Source organism: Equus asinus, chromosome 13, assembly GCF_041296235.1.
Source record: "Equus asinus isolate D_3611 breed Donkey chromosome 13, EquAss-T2T_v2, whole genome shotgun sequence".
NCBI classification, from domain to species: Eukaryota; Metazoa; Chordata; class Mammalia; order Perissodactyla; family Equidae; genus Equus; species Equus asinus.
Genome location: NC_091802.1, coordinates 49,052,426 through 49,072,357, shown reverse-complemented (window position 1 = coordinate 49,072,357; position 19,932 = coordinate 49,052,426). Strand labels below are relative to the sequence as shown.

The following is a 19,932-nucleotide window of genomic DNA, read 5'->3' as shown; positions in this document are numbered from 1 at the left end:
GCAGGTATGTAGATCTAAATAGAAAAAGTAAAACAATAGAGCCGCTAGAAGAAAATATAGGAGAACATCTTCAGGACCTTAAGATAGTCAAAGATCTAACGCAGGACAGAAAATAGCACTAACTATAAAGTGAAAAAATGAGAAAGTGAATTGTATTAAAATTTAAAATGTCTGTTCATCAAATACACCCCTAAGACAACGAAGGAAAGCAACAAACTGGAAAAAAAAATTTCTAATACTACATTCCAAAAAGACTCTTATTCAGAATAGATACAAAGCTCTTACATATCAATAAGAAAAAGGCAGACAACCCAACAGAAAAACTGGCAAAGACTTATTAAGTAGGTGCTTCACTCTGAGAGGTTATCCAAACTGTCAATAAACATATTAAAGGCATCTAACTTTACTGTCATCAGGAAAAGATATATTAAAACCACACAATACAGAGGCCGGCCCCATGGCATAGTGGTTAGGTTCAGCACACTCTGCTTTGACCTCCCAGGTTCATGGGTTTGGATATGGGCCATGGACCTACGCCACTCAACAGCCATGCTATGGTGGTGTCCCACATAGAAGGTAGAGGGAGATTGGCAACAGATGTTAGCTCAGGGGGAGTCTTCAGCAACAACAACAAAAAACCACACAATGGAATGTCATTAACCACTCTCGAGAATGGCTAAATTTCTTTAATTAAAAAAAAATTAACTGACAATATCAAGTGGTGAAGAGAAAGTAAAGGAACAGGAACTGGCACATACTGCTGATGAAGATGCAAAGTGGCATAATCACTTTTAAAAAACTGCTTGGCAGTATCTACGTATCAAGTAGCTTTTGCTGCATAATAAATGACCCCAGACCTTCCTGGCTTCAAACTACAACCATTTTATTTAGCTCACAATTCTGTGGGTGAGCAACTTGGGCAGCTCATCTGGAATAGCTCATCTCAACTGGATTTACTCTTGTGTTTGCTACAATAGTGTGACAGCAGCCACAGGTGACTGATTAGAACAGTTCTCAACAGGCCACAGTGAGGAAGGCCCCAGGGAGCAGAACAGCCAGGCTTCCCACATTCCTGATAGAGAGAGTAAACAGCTGGTAGGTGCCCATTAGCCCTCGACAGGGAGGTTCACCCTTCTGGATAGGCCCTGACCTCCAGGTGAGGCCATCTGACTTTGAGGTGCTGTCCACCCTCTGGAGCTCCCCGTGGGATCAGGGGGAGACTCACTCCCACTGACCTTGCTCAGCTCCTTCCCCCATCCAGTCCATGGTGTGTGTCTGTATGTGTGTGTGTGTGTGTCCCACCCCTCGACTGCCTGTCCTGAGAGCTCTCCCTGCTCAAACCCCGCTTGCCCGCCCAGCTCCTGCTCTTGGGCTCTGCTTCCAGGGACTGGACCTAAGGGGTCTACTCAGAGTCCTCACTCTTCATTTGCTCCTGGTGGGAGTGAGGCTCTGCAGTCAGCACGTGGACCCAGGGTGGGAACCGACAGGTAGACAGTGACTGGTGACCGCGATGGAAGGCCCAGTAAAGTCCTCCTCCTGACCTCACACCCCGTCCTCAGAAAAAAAGAAGAAAAAAATTTATATAACGATACTCATGCATGGAATGTATACAAAATATATTAATAAAATAGGAAAGCTTCCCAAAAACTAAAGATTAAAGAGTAAGAAAAAAAGAATACAAGAGGAAAATTTAATTGCTAGAGTTAGTAAATAAATGTCTACTTGAATGAAACAGTCCTAGAAAAAATATTAACACACTTCTGAGAAAAGAAAGAATATATTCAGGAAAAAATGCATTTTTTTAACAAAAACTATAAAATTCAAATTCTAGAACATCTAATGCATCAGATTGAAGGTGTTGATAGTCATGACAGCAATATGAAAAATGTACCCTTAGTATAAAGCACAAAAATTAGCTATTAACTGATCATTCAGAAGAAAGAAAAAAAAGTTCGTTGTGCATTCCCATACAAAACTAAAATCAAAACAAAATCTATGCTTTTTAATACACGGATTCTTAAATTATTCTACTGTGATCAAGAGATGGTTCAGCATGATTAACGCATATATATTATAAATATATAAAAATGCAAGATTTTCATATTCTACTCTGTTCGTGCATTCTTTGAACAATAAAAATATGAAACAAAACCCCAGGCAGGCCTAGTTTTAAGGCATTACTTTGAAATATTTTAGATATTTTATTTTAATATTATTATACGAATGAAAAATTTAATCCTCTGAACAGTTAAATAATCATGAAAAATATTCTACATGCTAAGAAATGTACATCAGAAGTTTCAAATGGCTAAGGGCAAAAGCAGTTTAAAGGGATAGCCCAGAACTGTATTTTTCACTTTGATACTGCTTTCTGGCAAAAAGAATTTGTCTTTCTGAGGGAGTTCCTGGCCTCTTCTCCTACACTGGCAACTTAGGACTTCCCTCCAATGGCAACTTCCCCTACTCCTTCATGAAAGGTGTGAACGTTTTTCTTTTGACTTACACCCCTCTCGTTATGTATTCTATTTCTCTCTCCTGTTTCACTAAGATACTTCCAACACGACTAGGAGAGTCACATTGCTTTAAATTATTATACATTTCCCTACCTTCTAATCGTGGCTATTGCATGAGCCAGCCCTCCTCACTCTGTACTGTCCAGTCTCTGGGTACAACTACCATCTCCGGCAATCTGACCAAGAAATATGACTCCAGCCCTTGAGACTCATAAAGCTCCAAACCTGGAACCCTCCCCAGTTAATCTGACCATCCCTTCAAACTCCAACAATCTAAAATAAAACTTTAAAACCCCTAAAATGGATTCCCCCATCTGACAATCAATTAACTGACAAAGAGTCAACATTCCCATTTCCTGAAACCAGACCTTGAGGTACCCTTCTGTTCAGCCCACCAGTAACTAAGCATTCTTCACTCTCTTTGAAATATTTTTCCCTTCTATGCTTTCCATCTTCACCAAAATCACACTAATGTAGAGTCCACTACAAACACCTAAATGATGATTGGGTCCCTTTCTCCGTCTCTACTCACATCCGGTATAATCTTCAGAACACCACCAAGCCAATTTTCCTAAAGCACTGCTTTCATTAAAGACCATTATTAGTAGGAAGGGTTCCAGGTTTTTTACAAATAACAATCCCTAATGTGACTGAAGAAGTGAGAACTAGACAATCCTATATACTGCTGGCTGGAGAGTAAATTGGTATATACCTTCTGGAGGGCAATGTACCAACACGTAATGTAACCTAAGAAAGTAACCAAACAGGTATGAAAAGATTCTTGTAAGGAATTTTATTGTAGATTACTTATGTTAGCAACAAACTGGGAGCAACCTAAATGTCCAAAAGGAGCAGAATGCTTAAATAAGTTATGGAATATCCATCCAACAGAAAAATTAGTGCTATCATTAATATTAATGTTTATAAACCTATTATAAACTTATACCAAATTTAAAACAGCACATAATAAAATAGTATTTATAATATAATCCCAATTTTGTTTAAATTTTAATTTTATAAATACACACAGAAAAAAAGGAGAGAAAGATATAACAAAATGCTAACACATCCATCAGTGTTAACATTTTAAAGTATATTTTATTCCTATGACTTCCTGTACTTCCAAATTTTCAAATTACATATTATTCTTATAATAACAAAGTGTGATAAAAATTGTTTTAAACCCCTTTTCATTTCCTCAAAGCATTTAAACAGCATATATGTAAAGTGGAATGTGGAGAAGAAAAAAAATTAACCTCCAGAGCTCACTATTGCCTAAAATTTAAAGCTAAACTTCTCAATTCAGCATTCAAAGCCCCAATACAATCAAGCCTGATAACATTGCCCCCAGTCCCCCACCTGAATCCCAAAGATCCAGTCACGACAGTTCGCTTACACCACCACACCTTTCTTTGTGCCTATTTCTGCCTTGAATTCCAGCTCTGCTCCTCCTCTCAGCCTATGCAAACACATTCATGCCCCGAGCCTTGGTACACAAAAACTGCTGTCCACGGTGGTGGCACATCTGTGAAGTTTCCCTGAGGGTTTTTTAACCCAAATGACCTTGCTTCTCTAAGTCATTCCTTCCCTCCCCTCCACCTCAGTATTCTACTTTCTATATAACTCATTTTGGTATTTGATCATATACTATCTTAAATTATTATTTAACTATTTTATGTGTATATCTCTTATTTCACCAAAAAGAAAGTCAGCTTATCGAGGGCAGGAACTATTTTATGCTTCTTTGGAATGTTCTCTTTCCTGTACTCAGAGTCCTTCTCAGTGCTGACACAGTATTAAATGTCGAACATCTAATAATATAGAATTAAATTCGTTCAGATGTTTTCCAAACACAATATAATTCTGCCACATCAATATACATACATAAAACAAATACTTTTTTTACCCCAAGATTCCAACTATTAAGGCGAGCTTCAATGTTGCTGTCATCCAAACAAAGAGCAGATTTTTTCGGATGAATTTCCTAAAATACAAGAGAGAAAAAGGAAGAAGAGATGGAGGAAAGCAGCAAGGAGGAAGAAATAAAAGAGGAAAGGAAGAAGGGAAAGAAGGGAGGAAGGGAGGAAGAAAGGAAGAAAACAGGACAAAATATACGTCATTCAGAGTAATAAGATCGTGTGTGCTCTGTGGTGAGTTACATTGCCCTCAGAAAGGATTCTGTTACAGTGGAGCTAGGTCTCTATTCTAGGTAATGACTGTTCATTATAGCTGCTTAGGGCTATGAGACGCCTTCACAATATACTCACACAGTAACTAGATTTCAAAAAAAACATCAAAAGAATACTTTAAAAATTAATCCAGACTCTTCTCTTTAAGTTCTTTTACAAAAAGTTTTAATTGTGGTATACCACAGTAGCTTTAAAGGGGGGTGGAGGAACACTTGAAAAGATGAAATATTTACTCTCGTTAAAATTAGTTAACAGGGAAGTTTGTACTGATGCCCAAGAAGCTCTTTGTTCTTAAATTAATTTTCATTCGTACACTGAATATAAAGAGAAATAAGCTTTGGATTCACATCATGAAAACACAGTTATGGTGACTCTTTACTTTTTAAAAAAATTAAAATTCTATGCTTTTTTTTCCCTCCCATATAATTTATCATATTATACATTTATCAAACCAGATTAAAACTATAATTAACTGAGGAAGCCTAAGATCTGTGCCCAGAAATGGACAATGATCTGAAAGCTCTTAATCTTAGAAAGGTAAATCTGTGCAAAATAATAATGATTATTCTCCAGCGAAAAAAATTTATTTTGAAATTAACTTTCTTGGGACAGCATTTTCACGCTTTTAGAAAACCTCATTACTAACTAATAAGTCTATTTACTATGGTCATTTAAATTATCTGAAGTGATGAAAAAGACAGTAAAACGTTCTTCATATTTTACTGAGTCTCCAAATTTCTATCAAATAAAATGATGAATTTATTATTTATATACAATATTAAAATCCAATATTGCTTTTACTGTCAGTCCCTGCTTTTTGTGTTTTTCTTTGTGAACAAGAACATCCTAAGAAAACGTACCTGCTTTGTCTATTCTGAGTAAATACGATGATTAATAACAAACCTATACATATTTAAAACGTGCTGCCCTTCATATTAAAATATCTTTTGAAAGTTCCAAATATCCCTGGAGAAAATGCTACCAGTTACATTTAGAGCAATATGTGCTAAAATGGCCATGCATCACACACGATCTCCTTTTAACTGAAAGTCATGTAACCAAGACAAGCCAGAGTTAGGGAAGAAAGACTGCAGGAGCAGGCGAAGTTCTCTTTACAAGGCTAACTGGAATGCTCGTTAGCACCTTGTTCAAACCAAATCTGTTAAGCAGCAAGAAGCGAGAGAGGCACTCATGTTTCAGGACATAAACTGTTCGCCTTCATCAAGAAGGCAGCATTCCCTACTTCATGACAAGTTCATCCCAACGTCTTAAGTTTACGACCACTCAGTGCGTGTCGTCTCATTTTTATATACATGCTGAGCAAAAGGGAAAAGGAAAAAAAAACTGAAAAATGAAGGTTTATTCTTCGATGTGCAGGAGAAACAACAGACTGATTAACATGATGCCCAAGAATCAATGAGAAAGCAGAAAGAACACTGGAGAATATACCAAATACGCCACTTCCTTGGACACCGGGATGTTCAACAAAATCTTCTGACTTTATTCACTGCTTTTATGTAATTGTTGGAACTTTCACAATGTGAAATTAAAAATCTGTGGAGTTATTTTAAAACAACAAACAAACAAAGTAGAATCTGATCTTACAGAACTCTCTGGGGTGGTATTTTGTCCATCTTCTCTGTAGGTTGGGCTCATAGAAAGGGATCTTGTTTGGAGCTTTGCAGTGTACTGTTCCCTAATAACAGACCAAAATAGTAACAATCAGAATTTGGGGAATTCAGAGGACAGAAGGGTATTTAAATCTAGGATTACCAATTTTTTTATTTTGCAAATAAGATTATTTATATTAAAAATGAACTTTCAAGAGCAAAGAAGAAAAGAAATACAAATAATAACCACTCGTATTTCTCACATTTGATTTCATTTAGGTCAAACTATAAATAAAATTATCACCTAATTGCCACATACTTGCTTACAAACAAATGCTATTTTTTAAGTGGGATCATAATAAACTACATGCATTTAAATCTTTTCTCCTGCTTTCCCCTTTTCCTAAGTGTAGGAAAAGAAAAAATGAAGCATACATTCTCAGAGAAGATAATTGTTTACAAGGTTAGCAAGTTTTGTTGAACTCATCTTCCATAACAAGATGAAGTCTTAAAATATATACAATGAAACCTATACATAGCTGAAAGTTTGAATTAATTTGAAACCATGTCAGAAACCACAGATAAACCAGTCTTAAATTAAAAAATATGCCATGCTAATTCAAGTAAAATGTGGTAATTCCAGCATAAGTAGGAAAATAGTTCAAGCTTCCAAATGAATTTGAAAAAAAACTTTTCTCCAGAACAAAATGGAGTATAAAAATACCATTCTCAATATTCCACTTTAGCCTAGAGTCTTTCATTTATTTTTATTCAAGCTATTTCAATAAAGTTCCATGATTACGAATATCTATTCTTTGAACAGCTGCCTCCAGATACGTGAAATGGAAACTAACCATTATATAATGAATTAAAGTCACTAACTTCCAACCACAAGCCATATCAGGATTTCCTTCAAAAATTGTGGGCCATACTGGGGCTGGCCCCGTGGCCGAGTGGTTAAGTTCGCGCGCTCCGCTGCAGGTGGCCCAGTGTTTCGTTGGTTCGAATCCTGGGCACGGACATGGCACTGCTCATCAGATCACGCTGAGGTGGCGTCCCACATGCCACAACTAGAAGGACCCACAACGAAGAATACACAACTATGTACCGGGGGACTTTGGGGAGAAAAAGAAAAAAATAAAATCGTTAAAAAAAAAAAAAAAAAATTGTGGGCCATACTAAGTATTCCCAAAAGACAGAACAGGAGTTCAAAATGACAAGATTAAAATGAATGTGTTTTTTGGTGGTAACACTAATAGATTAACACTCCTTAGACTAGTTACTAAGTAATTTAGAATGTCTGAAAAAGCTGTTTTAAAGAGAGCTATTAATTTTTTACACCCCTACTCAATATTCCAGATATCCAAATACTTAAAAACAAAGGAGAAAAACAGATAAAGTAACATTTTGAGAATAATTTCACCAGCCAATGTGTTTGAGCTGATAGAAGCATTTAAAACTCAGTATGTGGGAAGATGAAAACTGATAATATCATACTAAGCAGTAGCCTGTTCTTCCTTAAGAATAGATTAAATAATCATAAAAAGAGCTATACTTAAAAATTGAAAAATGCTTAAATATTAAAAGTAATTCTTCTCAGAAAATATTAATAAAAGAGGACTGAAACATTTATCTATTTATTACATAGGGAGCATACATAAAACAACACACCCTTTTAATCCACTTGTAGCTGTCCTTCTGTACCAATCTACCTCTTTCCCTCCACAATACATTTTCAAAATAAATTATTGGGTCCATGTCCTAACCTGCCATACACTTTTCAATCAACTGCAATCTAACTTCCACTAATTTGGGAAGTGCTGTAAGTAAAGTCACCAATGATCTCCTAGTTGCTCAAGCAAATGAGCTGTTACCTCACCCTAGTTGATCTCACTAAAACATTACAGACAGTGTTTTAAAGATGTCACATTCGTTGGCTCCGTAGAATCATTCTTCCCTGGTTCTCATCCCATCCTTCAGAAATCTCCTTCACAGTAACCTTCACTAACTTTTCTTTCTCTTCCCACTCCACATGCTATAATCCCAGGGTTCTGTCTCTAACCTTATTTACTTTTCTTTCACATGCTTCCCTGGACAATCCAATATACTATTAGTTTTTCAAATAGTAAAGAGAAGCTTTGATTACCAAATCTACTTCTCCAGACCAAATTGCTCTCTTGGCCTCCAGGCCCATTACAAATACAAACTGAATAGCCCTACCTCCAACTCAACATGTTCAAAACTAAATTCATTATACTGCCCCTAAAACATGCTCCAATGCAGGCCAAGTACCGCAGAGGGACTGCTGAAGCCAACTTCTTGTGAAGGCGGTTGAGCCAAGAAGGAGATCTGTATCACTGCTAAAATCTGGCTGGCACAAGAAACATGGGACATTAGGCACAGAAGTTTCATTTCTTGCTATTGAGACTGTCTCCAGCTGGAAACACAATTAACTGGAACTCTAAATAGGTACAAAGATAGCTTGAATTCACAGTGATGGGGGTGGAGGTGGGGAGGACAGTGAGACAGAGGGTAGGAGGCAAAGCTCAACCCTATAAGCCTCTTTATGAAGGATAACAGGTGTTGCCCACCACACAGAACAGCAAGTTGTGGTGCTCATAAAAACAGCCTACAAACGGGACAGGGGACCTGATTACAGTGAGCTCATAATTATGGTACTTGTGCCAATTAGAAAAGAGGGACTGTGGCCCAATTAATTTCAGGGTGCCAAAACTAACACAGAAAGAAGAGCTTCAGTACATGGTAAGATTCCCTGACACACAAATGCCTCTTTATCCCTCTTAAGGAGTAAAACTACAGGAAATAGAAATTTTTTCCTTCCACTTTTTCTTAACGCTAAAATATTTCAACAGGAATCCAGAAACATTCTCTCAGCATCTTTGTTGATTCCAAATGCTAAAGAAACATAGTCTTGTTCCTGTAAAGATAATGAGATAAGCAACGAGACATATAATAAGATTTAAAAGCCTAAAGGAAGACCAACCAAATATCCTCCTGCAAGCGAAACTTACTCATTTCTCAAGACAAAAGAAAGGTAACTCAGAGGGAAAAGTCAAGAGCCCAAAGGATAGAGCATAGAGACATGAAGAACACTCCCAGGAAGCAGCACTAAGCCCTAATCAAGAAATAGGCAACATATGCCTGGCTAGATTTCAGCATTGCTATAGAATTGTCAGTACTATGTGTTTCTCATTTTCCCTGTTCTTTGAATGGGAATTCTCCAGTTCCTCTTTCAACACCATACGTTGGCTGTGTGGATGGGTGTGAGGGGGAGATAACTTACTCCTTTAAGTCACAGGTGTATAGATTGGAAGAAGCCACACCAGGGAAGCCTCAGCTAACCTGGATATGATCTTAATAAGTTTATTGAGGTATAATTTATGTACAATAAAACTATATCCATTTAAAATGTAGAGTTTGATGGGTTTTGGCAAAGGTATATACCTGTGTCACCACCACAAGAAAGATATTCTTTCCACCACACCCAGAAGTTCTCTTGAGCTCCTCTGGGATCAATCTACCCACTCCTGCAAAACTAGGCAACCTGCATTTTGTAGAATCTCTTACATAGGGAACCAAACAGTACATATAGTTTTAAGTCTGGCTGCTCTCTGAGGAAAATGTTTTTGAGATTCAGCCATATTGTTGCACGTATCAAAAGTTCATTTCTTTTTACTAATTAGCAGTATTCCATTATATCGAGAAACTATAATTTATTTTGTGTGTGATGGACACTAAGATTGTCTCCAATGAGACTTGCAGTTTCATCACATTGTCACCATACTTGGTTTTGTCAGTTTTTATCATTTTAGCCATTCTAATGGATGTGTACCGGTATCATATTGTGCAAATGCATTTCCCTGATAAAGAATGATGTTGACCATCCTTTCAAGTGTGTACATTAGCCATTTACATATTTTGTTCTGTGAAGTGTCTGTAAAATCTTTTGCCCATTAGTTGGGTTGTTGTCTACTTTTTCTTGAGTTGTAAGCGTTCTTTACTTATTCTAGACACCAGTCATTGTCAGATATATGTATTCAGAATATTCTCTCCCATTCTGTGCCTTGCCAGATAATTTTCCAAATGGAGTCTTTCAAAGAAAAAACTTAACTTTGATAGTCCAGTTTACAGTTATTTTCTTCATTATTTGTGGTTTTTTATATCTTGTTTTAGAAATCTTTGCCTACTCCAAGGTCACAAATATTTTTCTATGCTTTCTTGTAAAAGTTGTATAGTTTTTAGCATTTCATTTAGGTCTATAAGCCCTTTCCTTTTTTTCCCATGTTGCTATCCAGTTTTTCTACCATCATTTGATGAAAAGACCTTCTTTTCCTCATTTAATTCCATTGCCATCTTTGTGGAAAACCAATTGACCATATATGTGGAGACCTAATTCTGGAACTTCTATACTATTCTATGAATCCATCTTTTCACCAATACTTCTATCTTATTACTGCAGCTTGAATTCTAAAAAATCAAGAATGTTCAGTCCTTTAACTTTCTTTTCTTTTTTTCATAATTGCTTTGTTTTTGCATGGGTAATTTACATCAGATGAGGAAGTTCTCTTCTCTTCCTAATTTGCTGAGAGTTTTTATTATGGATGGATGTTGCATTTTGTTGAATGCTTTTTCTGCATCCATTGATTTGACCCCATGATTTCTCTTTCTCACACTATTCAAGTGCCAAACTACTTCATATTCCTGGGACAAACCCACTAGTCATGATAAAACATCCTTTTTATATTTTCTAGATACCACTTGCCAATTAAGAATTTTTAAATCTATGTTCATGAGAGACTGTTGGTATGTAGTTTTATGTTCTTGTAATGTCTTTGTCTTCTTTCAGAAATAAAGTAATACCAACTTAACAAAATGAGTTAGGAAGCATTCCCTCTTTCTCTGTTTCCTAAAAAAAATTTCATGTAGGATGATATAATTTCTTCCATAAAAGTCTGACAGAATTCACCAAGGAAGCCAACTAGCCTTGGAAATTTCTTTGTGGCAAGGTAATTATGAATTAAATTTCTTTGGTAGAAATAGGGCTACTCAGATTTCCCACTTCTTCTTGAGTGTATTGGTTTTGTGTCTTTCAAGGAATGTGTCTATTTCATCAAAGTTTTCACTGGCATAAAGTTGTTTATAATATTCGCTTGCTATATTCTTAACATCTGAAGGATCAATGTGGAGCCTCCTCTTTCATTCCTGATAGTGCTAACTTGTGTTTTCTCTTTTTTAATTGTGGCAAAATATACACAACATAAAATTTACCATCTTAACCATTTTTAAGTGTACAGTTCAGTAGTAGTAAGGACGTTCACATTCTTGTGCAACCATCACCAACCATCCATCTCTAGAAATTTTTCATCTTCCCCAACTGAAACTCGGTACCCATTAAACAACAACTCCTCGTTCCCCTCTCCCCTCCAACCCTGGAAAACACAGAAAGTTCTACTTTCCGCCTCTATAAATTTGACTACTTTAGGTACCTCACATAAGTGGAATCATACAGTACAGTCGGCTCTCCGTATTTGCAGGTTCCACATCTGCAGATGCAATCAACCACAGATCTCATAATATGTTTATGATTCTTGGTTGGTTGAACCCGCAGATGCGGAACCCGTTGATATGGAGGGCCAACTAAGAGACTTGAGCAACTGCGGATTCTGGTATCTTGCAGGGCATCCTGGAACCAATCTCTTACAGATACCAAAGGACAACTGTATTTGTCTTTTTGTGACTGGTTTATTTCCTTTAGCATAATATTTTCAAGTTTCACCCATGTTGTAATGTGTCAGAATTTCCTTCTGTTTTAAGGCTCAATAATATTCCATTGTATGTATATACCACATTTTGTTTATCCCTTCATCCATTGATGGACACTTGGGATTCTTCCATCTTTTGGCTATTGCGAATAATGAGGCTATGAACATGAGTGTACAAATATCTCTTTAAATCCCTGTTTTCATTTCTTTTGGAAATATACCCAGAAGTGGGATTGCTGGATCATTTGGTAGTACTATTTTTAATTTTTTGAGGAACTGCCATACTATTTTCCACAGCAGCTACACCATTTTACATTCTCACCAACAGTGCACAAGGGTTCCAATTTCTCCACATCCTTGCCAAGACTTATTTTCTGGGTATTTTTATAGTAGCCGTCCTAATAGGTATGAGGTGGTATTTCATTATGGTTTTGATTTGCATTTCTAGAATGATTAGTGATGTCAAGCATCTTGTCATGTGCTTATTGGCCATTTGCATATCTTTTTTGGAGAAATGTCTATTCAAGTCTTTTGCCCATCTTTCAACCAGGTTGTTTGCTTTTGTTGTTGTTGAGTTGTAGGAGTTCTTTATATATTCTGGATATTAACACTTTTTCAGATTTAGGATTTGCAAATATTTTCTCCCATTATGTGGGTTACCTTTTCACTCTGTTGATTGTGTCCTTTGATGCACAAAAGCTTTTAATTTCCATGTAGTCTAATTTATCTATTTTTACTTCTGTCTGTGGTTTTGGCATCATATCCACTAATTCGTTGCCAAATTCATTGTCATCAAGATTTTTCCTGTATTTTCTTGTAAGAGTTTTACAGTTGTAGCTCTTATATTTAGAACTTTGATCCATTTTGAGTTAGTTTTTATATATAATGTAAGGTAAGGGTCCAACTTCATTCCTTTGCATGTGGATATTCCATTCCTCCAACACTATTTGTTGAAAGGATTTTTTTTCCTATTGAACAATCTTGGCACCCTTGTCAAAACTCATTTGACTACATATGCAAGGGTTTATTCCTAGGTTCTGACAAATAAAAATGGCAAGCAATAGGATATATTGGAGTATATGAGGAAGCCATTTGGTGTAAACCTAATTCGGCCTGACCTTGTCTTTCCAAAAGGGCCTGACCATGGCTGTTGAGCATGCATTGTATATCTGCTTTAGATATTCCCTATGGCAAGAACAAAGACCCTTGAGATAAAGGTGCAACTTCCCTCCCCCTCCCAACGTTGGCATTTCCTTAAGGATTAAGCATCTTTCCTTAGGCTAGGAACTGATTGCGGCACTCACCTGTGACCACCTAGCTCAAGACAATAGACTTGCCTCCTGCTATGCCCTCTGAGATAGCAGACCCACTACCTGCTGTGTCCATCAAATGCTGTGCTGACAGGGCAATCTTGTGACTATTGTGGGAGGGACATTTCAATCATATGTGAAACATGCTGTTTGGGGGTATATAACCACTCTGTATACCTCACTTCTTTGGTGCCCTTTCTTCCTTTGGGAAGAAAGGTCCCGGGCCATGGTCCTCAGATTTTAGCTCAGAATAAACTCTCCCAAATTTTCATTTATAGATTGGTTATGGATTATTTTCGTCAACATTCCTCTATTCTATTCTATTAGTCTGTATGTCTGTCTCTACGCCAATACCACACTATTTTGGTTATTGTAGCTTTGCAGCAAGTTTTGAAATCAGGAAGTAGGAGAATTCCAGTTTTTTGTTCTTTTCCAAGACTGTTTTGTCTATTCAGTGTCACCTGAGATTCCATATGAATTTTAGGATGGATTTTTTATTTCTGGGAAAAAAAGAAACACTGGAATTTTGATAGACATTGCATTGAATCTGTATATCACTTTGAGTAGTATTGACAACCTAACAATATTAAGCCTTCCAATCCATGAACACAAGATGTATTTCTATTTACTGATGTCTTAATTTCTTTCAGCAACATTTTGCAGGTTTTCAGCGTACAAGTCTTTTGCCTCCTTAGTTAAGTTTATTCCTAAGTATTTTATTCTTTTTGATGCTATTATAAATGGAATTTTCTTAATTTCCTTTTCAAATTGTTGTTAGTGTATAAAAATGCAACTGAGGGGCCAGGCCAGTGGCACAGCAGTTAAGTGCACACATTCTGCTTCGGCAGCCCAGGGTTCGCTGTTTCCGATCCCGGGTGTGGACACAGCACCACTTGGCAAGCCATGCTGTGGTAGGCATGCCACATATAAAGTACAGGAAGAGCACGGATGTTAGCTCAGGGCCAGCCTGCCTCAGTAAAAAGAGGAGGATTGGCAGATGTTAGCTCAGGGCTAATCTTCCTCAAAAAAAAAAAAAAAAATGCAACTGATTTTTGTGTTGGTTTTGTATCCTGCTACTTTGTTGAATTTATTGTGGAATATTTAGGGTTTACTACGTATAAGATCATGTCATCTGTGAACAGAAATAATTTTACTACTTCTTTTTCAATTTGGATGCCTGTTCTTTTTCTTGCCTAACTGTCCTACCTAGGACTTCCAGGACTATGTTGGATAGAAGTGATGAGAGTGGACATCTTTGTCTTGTTCTTATCCTAGAGGAAAAGCTTCATTTCTCACCATTAACTATGATGTTAGCTATGGGCTTTTCATATATGGCCCTTATTATTTTGAGGTAGTTTCCTTCTATTCCTAGTGTGTTGAGTATTTTTACCATGAAAAGATGCTAAATTCTGTCAAATGCTTTTCTGCATCAATTGAGATGATCATGCATTTTTTTCCATCATTCTGTTAATGTGGTGCATTATACTGATTGAGTTTCATACGTTGAATTATCCTCGCATTCCAGGAATATATTCCACTTGGTCATGGTATATAATTCTCTTAATGTGCTGCTGAATTCTGCTTGCTAGTTTTTGCATGTGTTTTTTTTAGAATTTTTACATCAATATTCATCAGGGATATCGGTCTGTAGTTTTCTTGTCTTGAAATGTCTCTTTCTGGCTTTGATATGAGGCTAATACTGGCTTCATACTATGACTTTGGAAGTGTTCCTTCCTCTTCAATTTTTAGAAGAGTTGGAGGAGGACTGGTGTTACCTATTGTTTAAATGTTTAATAGAATTCACCAGTAAAGCCATCTGATCCTAGGCTTTTCTTCATTGGGAGGTTTTTGAATACTGCTTCAATCTTACTAGTTATAGATCTGTTCAGATTTTCTATTTCTTTATGATTCAGTCTTGGTAGATGGTATGTTTCTAGAAATTTTTCCATTTCATCTAGGTTATCCAATTTGTTGACATACAAATGTTCATCATACTCACTTATAATTCTATTTCTGTAAAATCAATTGTAATGTCCCTTCTTTCATTTCTGATTTTAGTTGAGTCTTCTTTCTTTTCTAGCCAATTCAGAAAGATTGGTCAATTTTATTTTTTTCAAAAAACAACTCTTGGTGTCATTGACTTTCTCTAACGTTTTTCCACTATCTCTGTTGTTTATCTCTGCTCCAATTTTCACTTTTTTTCCTTTCTTCTGCTAGCTCTAGCATTTGTTCTTCTCTTTCTAGTTCCTTAAGGTGTAAATTTAGATTGTTGATGTGAGCTCTTTCTTCTTTTTAAATGTAAGCTTTTACAGCTATTAGTTTCCCTCTTAGCACTACTTTCACTGTGTCCCATAAGTTTTTGGTATGTTGTGCTTTCATTTTCATTTATCTCAAGATATTTTCTAATTTCCCTTTTGATTTCTTCTTTAACACATTGCTTAAGAGTGTGTAATTTAATTTCCACATATTTGTGCATTTCCCAGTTTACTTCTACTATTGATTTCTTAAGTTTCCCTACATTTTGATCCGAAAAGATACTATGATTTCAATCTTTTTAAATTTATTAAAACTTGTTTTGTGGCCTATCATATGGTTTGTCCTGGAGAATATTCCATGCGCATTTGAGAAAAATGTGAATTCTCCTGCTGTTGGGTGGAACACTCTGGATATATCGTCTGGTCCAATTGGTCTACAGTGTCATTCAAGTCCTTTATTTCTTTATTTTCTATATATTTTCTTTATTTTCTATATTCTGATTGTTCGATCAATTGAATGTAGAGTACTGAAGTTTCCCACTGTTGTTGTACAGCTTTCTGTTTCTCCCTGCAGTTCAGTCAATGTTTGCCCCATATATTTAAGATGATTGGTGCATACATGTTTATATTATATCTTCTTGGTGAAGTGACCCTTTTATCATTATATAATGTCCTGTCTCTTATAACAGTTTTCTACTTAAAGTCTATTTTGTATGATATATAGCCACCCCTGCTCTCTTTTGGTTACTAATTGCATGGAATGTCTTTTTCTATCCTTTCACTTTCAACCTCTGTGTGTCCTTAGATCTAAAACGAGTCTCTTATAGATGGCATATAGTTGAATACTGACATTTTTTATCCATTCTGCCACGTTATGTCTTTTGCTTCTAGAGTTTAATCCATTTACACTTACCGTGTAATTAATTAGTGATAGGCAAAGACTTAATATTGCCATTTTGTTGTCTTCTCTATGTCTTATAGCTTTTTTGTCCTTCATTTCCTCCCTTACTGCATCCCTTTGCGTTTAGTTGATTTTTTGTAGTAATATGTTCTGATTACCTTCTCATTGCCTTTTGTGTATATTCTGTATATATTTTCTTTGTGTTTATCATGGGGATTAACCCCCCACCCCCACCCCCCTTACCCCTGGTAACCACCAATCATTTCTCTTTGTCTCTATGTTTAACTTCCACCTATGAGTGGAGTCATACAGAGTTCGTCTTTCTCTATCTGGCTTATTTCACTCAACATAATACCTTCAATGTCCATCCATGTTATTGTGAATGGGACAATTTTATATTTTTTTATGGCTGAGTAGTATTCCATTGTATACCATATCTTCTTTATCCAATCATCAGTTGATGGGCATTTAGGTTGGTTCCACATCTTGGCTATTGCAAATAATGCTGCGATGAACATAGGGGTGCATGGGACTTTTGGAATTGCTGATTTCAAGTTCTTTGGATAGATACCCAGTAGTGGGATGGCTGGGTCATAAGGTATTTCTATTTTTAACTTTTTGAGAAATCTCCCGACTGTTTTCCATAGTGGCTGCACCAGTTTGCATTCCCACCAGCAGTGTATGAGGGTTCCTTTTTCTCCACAACCTCTCCAACACTTGTCACTTTTTGTTTTGGATATTTTTGCCATTCTAACAGGTGTAAGGTGATATCTTAGTGTAGTTTTGATTTGCATTTCCCTGATGATTAGTGATGATGAGCATCTTTTCATGTGTCTATTGGCCATCTGTATATCTTCTTTGGAGAAATGTCTGTTCATGTCCCCTGCCCATTTTTTGATCGGGTTGTTTGATTAGTTCTTTATATATTATGGAGATTAACCCTTTGTCGGGTAAATAACTTGTAAATATTTTTTCCCAATTAGTGGGTTGTTTTTTTGTTTCAATCCTGTTTTCCCTTGCCTTGAAGAAGCTCTTTAGTCTGATGAAGTCCCATTTGTTTATTCTTTCTGTTGTTTCCCTCGTCTGAGGGGTTATGGTGTCTGAAAAGATTCTTTTGAAACTGATGTCAAAGAGTGTACTGCCTATATTCTCTTCAAGAAGACTTACTGTTTCCAGCCTAATCTTTAGGTCTTTGATCCATTTTTTTTAACTTTTTATTAAGATTATGATAGTTTACAACCTTGTGAAATTTCAGTTGTACATTATTGTTAGTTGATCCACTTTGAGTTTATTTTTGTGAACGGTGAAAAAGAATGGCCAATTTTCATTCTTTTACATGTGGCTGTCCAGTTTTCCCGGCACCATTTGTTGAAGAGACTTTCTTTTCTCCATTGCAGGCCCTCAGCGCCTTTGTCGAACATTAGCTGTCCATAGTATTTTATCTGATATTTAATATAGCCATTCCAACTTTCTCATGCTTATTTTTCCCACTGTACATCTCTTTATATCCTTTTACTTTCAACTTACTTGTCTCTGTAGTTGCAGTATATCTCTTATAGATAACACACAATTTGTTCTTGTTTTTTCATCCAATCTGACAATAACTGCCTTGGGATTAGAGTGTTGAGTCCACTTATATTTAATTATTAATATGGTTATATTTAGTCTGCTACTTTGCTATTGTTTTTGTATTTGTCCCATCTCCCCTTTGTTCCTCTGTTCTTCCTTCCCTGCCTTCTTTCGTCTTCACTGACTATTCCATTGTATTCCATTTTAATCCCTCTAGTTATATTTCTTTCTAGCTATATGTCTATTATATTTTTTAGTACTTGTTCTGGGTATATGCTAGGCAACATCTAATATAGCTCCTAATGATCCCACCTCCTGGTATTCATGTACTTGTGGAAGCCCCTTTCTTGAATGTAGAAACCTTGAACCTAGGGACTTCTGTCTAATAACCAGAATCTGGCAAGAGTAATTGGCTATCACTTCCAAGATTGGCTTACAAAAACACTGTAGCTTCAATCTTCCTTACTCTCTGTGATAGAAACCAGCTGCCATGTTGTGGGCTGTCCTATGGAGAAGTCCAAACAGCAAGAAACTAAGGAAGGCCTCTGGGTGACAGCCATAAAAGACTGAGGCCCTCAGGCCAACAGCCCACAAATAACTGAACCCTATTAACCACACAAGTGAGAACGGAAGTAGATTCCCCCCAAAGTCAAAGCTTCAACTGAGATCATAGTCCTAGCCAATAGTTTGTTTGCAGCTTTATAAGAGAACCTGAGCCAGAACAACCAGCTAAGCCATTCCATGATATAATAAATGTTTATTGTTTTAAGCTGTTAAGATTTGGAGTAATTTGTTATGCAGCAATAGGTAACTAATACAGATTTTGGTAACTGGAAGTGAGGCGCTGCCTAATGTGGAAGTGTCTTTTGAATCAGGTAGTGGTCAGAGGCTAGAAGGATTTTTTAGTAGTGTGCTAGAGAAAGACAAAATTGACTCAAACAGGCTCTAAGTAGAAATCTGGAAATTTGAGGACATTGCCAGTGAGGGCTCAAGGGGAAGTTAGAGGCATGTTACTGAAAACTAGAGGAACACAGATCCTTTTTTACATAGCGGCAGAAAGCCACACCATTACTTCAGTCACATGTAAAATAGAAAATATACCTAATGAATTGAGTGGGTGATATAGCTAAGGAGATTTCCAAGCAAAGTATTTCTTGCTGCCTATAGTAAAATGCAAGAGGAGAGCAATAAATTAAGTAAATGGCAGTTAAAAAAAAAAAAAAAGAACCAGTATATTATGGTTTTAAAAATTCTCAGTCTCTCCAGATGGCAAAAGATGCTAAATTAAGAAAAGGAATCCAAGCAAAGTTGGGCACGGCCTAGAGATAAAGCCAAGAGTACAAATGAAAAACACTGTTAAGATCAAAAAGATCAAAGAGGGTACATCAGAGTACTATACACTCACACATAGAGACCTTTAAAAAGATTAAGGGTGTGGCTTACAGATCCCGCCAATCAAACAACAGGGACTCTAGAAAGTTCATTATCCTTCAATCTTCTCAGAAGCAACTCAAAGTAACAAGGACTTATCGCAAAGAGATTAGTACAGGTGGCATTTGCCTAATGGAGTGAACACAAATGAGATGCAAGGAAAGAGAGATCTACAAAGTTTCTGAGGAAATTATATCAGCAAAATCACTGCCCCCTTGGACTGAAAGGGACAGAGTACAAAATGAAAAAGGGCCACTGGACTCTCAAAATTCTTCCAGAAGGAAGCAGACTGAGAAAACTATTCGATTGTGAACACAAACTACTCAACTGCAAACACATGATATCTTTCATGAAAAAAGAAGGATAACTCA

At 36.6% G+C, this 19,932-nt stretch overlaps 1 protein-coding gene across 10 annotated transcripts in view; it reads right to left on the bottom strand.

Annotated features, from left to right (window-relative positions):
* CEP112 (centrosomal protein 112) overlaps window positions 1–19,932 on the bottom strand; it is a 504,767-nt gene that overhangs the window by 459,545 nt on the left and 25,290 nt on the right. For 8 of the 10 annotated variants that reach the window (XR_011493899.1, XM_014847643.3, XM_070483475.1 and 5 more), the window contains 2 exons: window positions 6,308–6,398; window positions 4,420–4,497 (listed from right to left, as the gene is read on the bottom strand). Coding sequence is in view for 9 of the 10 variants with exons in the window: in XM_014847643.3 (XP_014703129.2) it covers window positions 4,420–4,497; window positions 6,308–6,398 (169 nt within the window). In the remaining variant the exon portion in view is untranslated. The remainder of the gene's footprint in view (window positions 1–4,419; window positions 4,498–6,307; window positions 6,399–19,932) is intronic. The other 2 variants (XM_070483472.1, XM_044744727.2) reach the window with 1 other exon arrangement.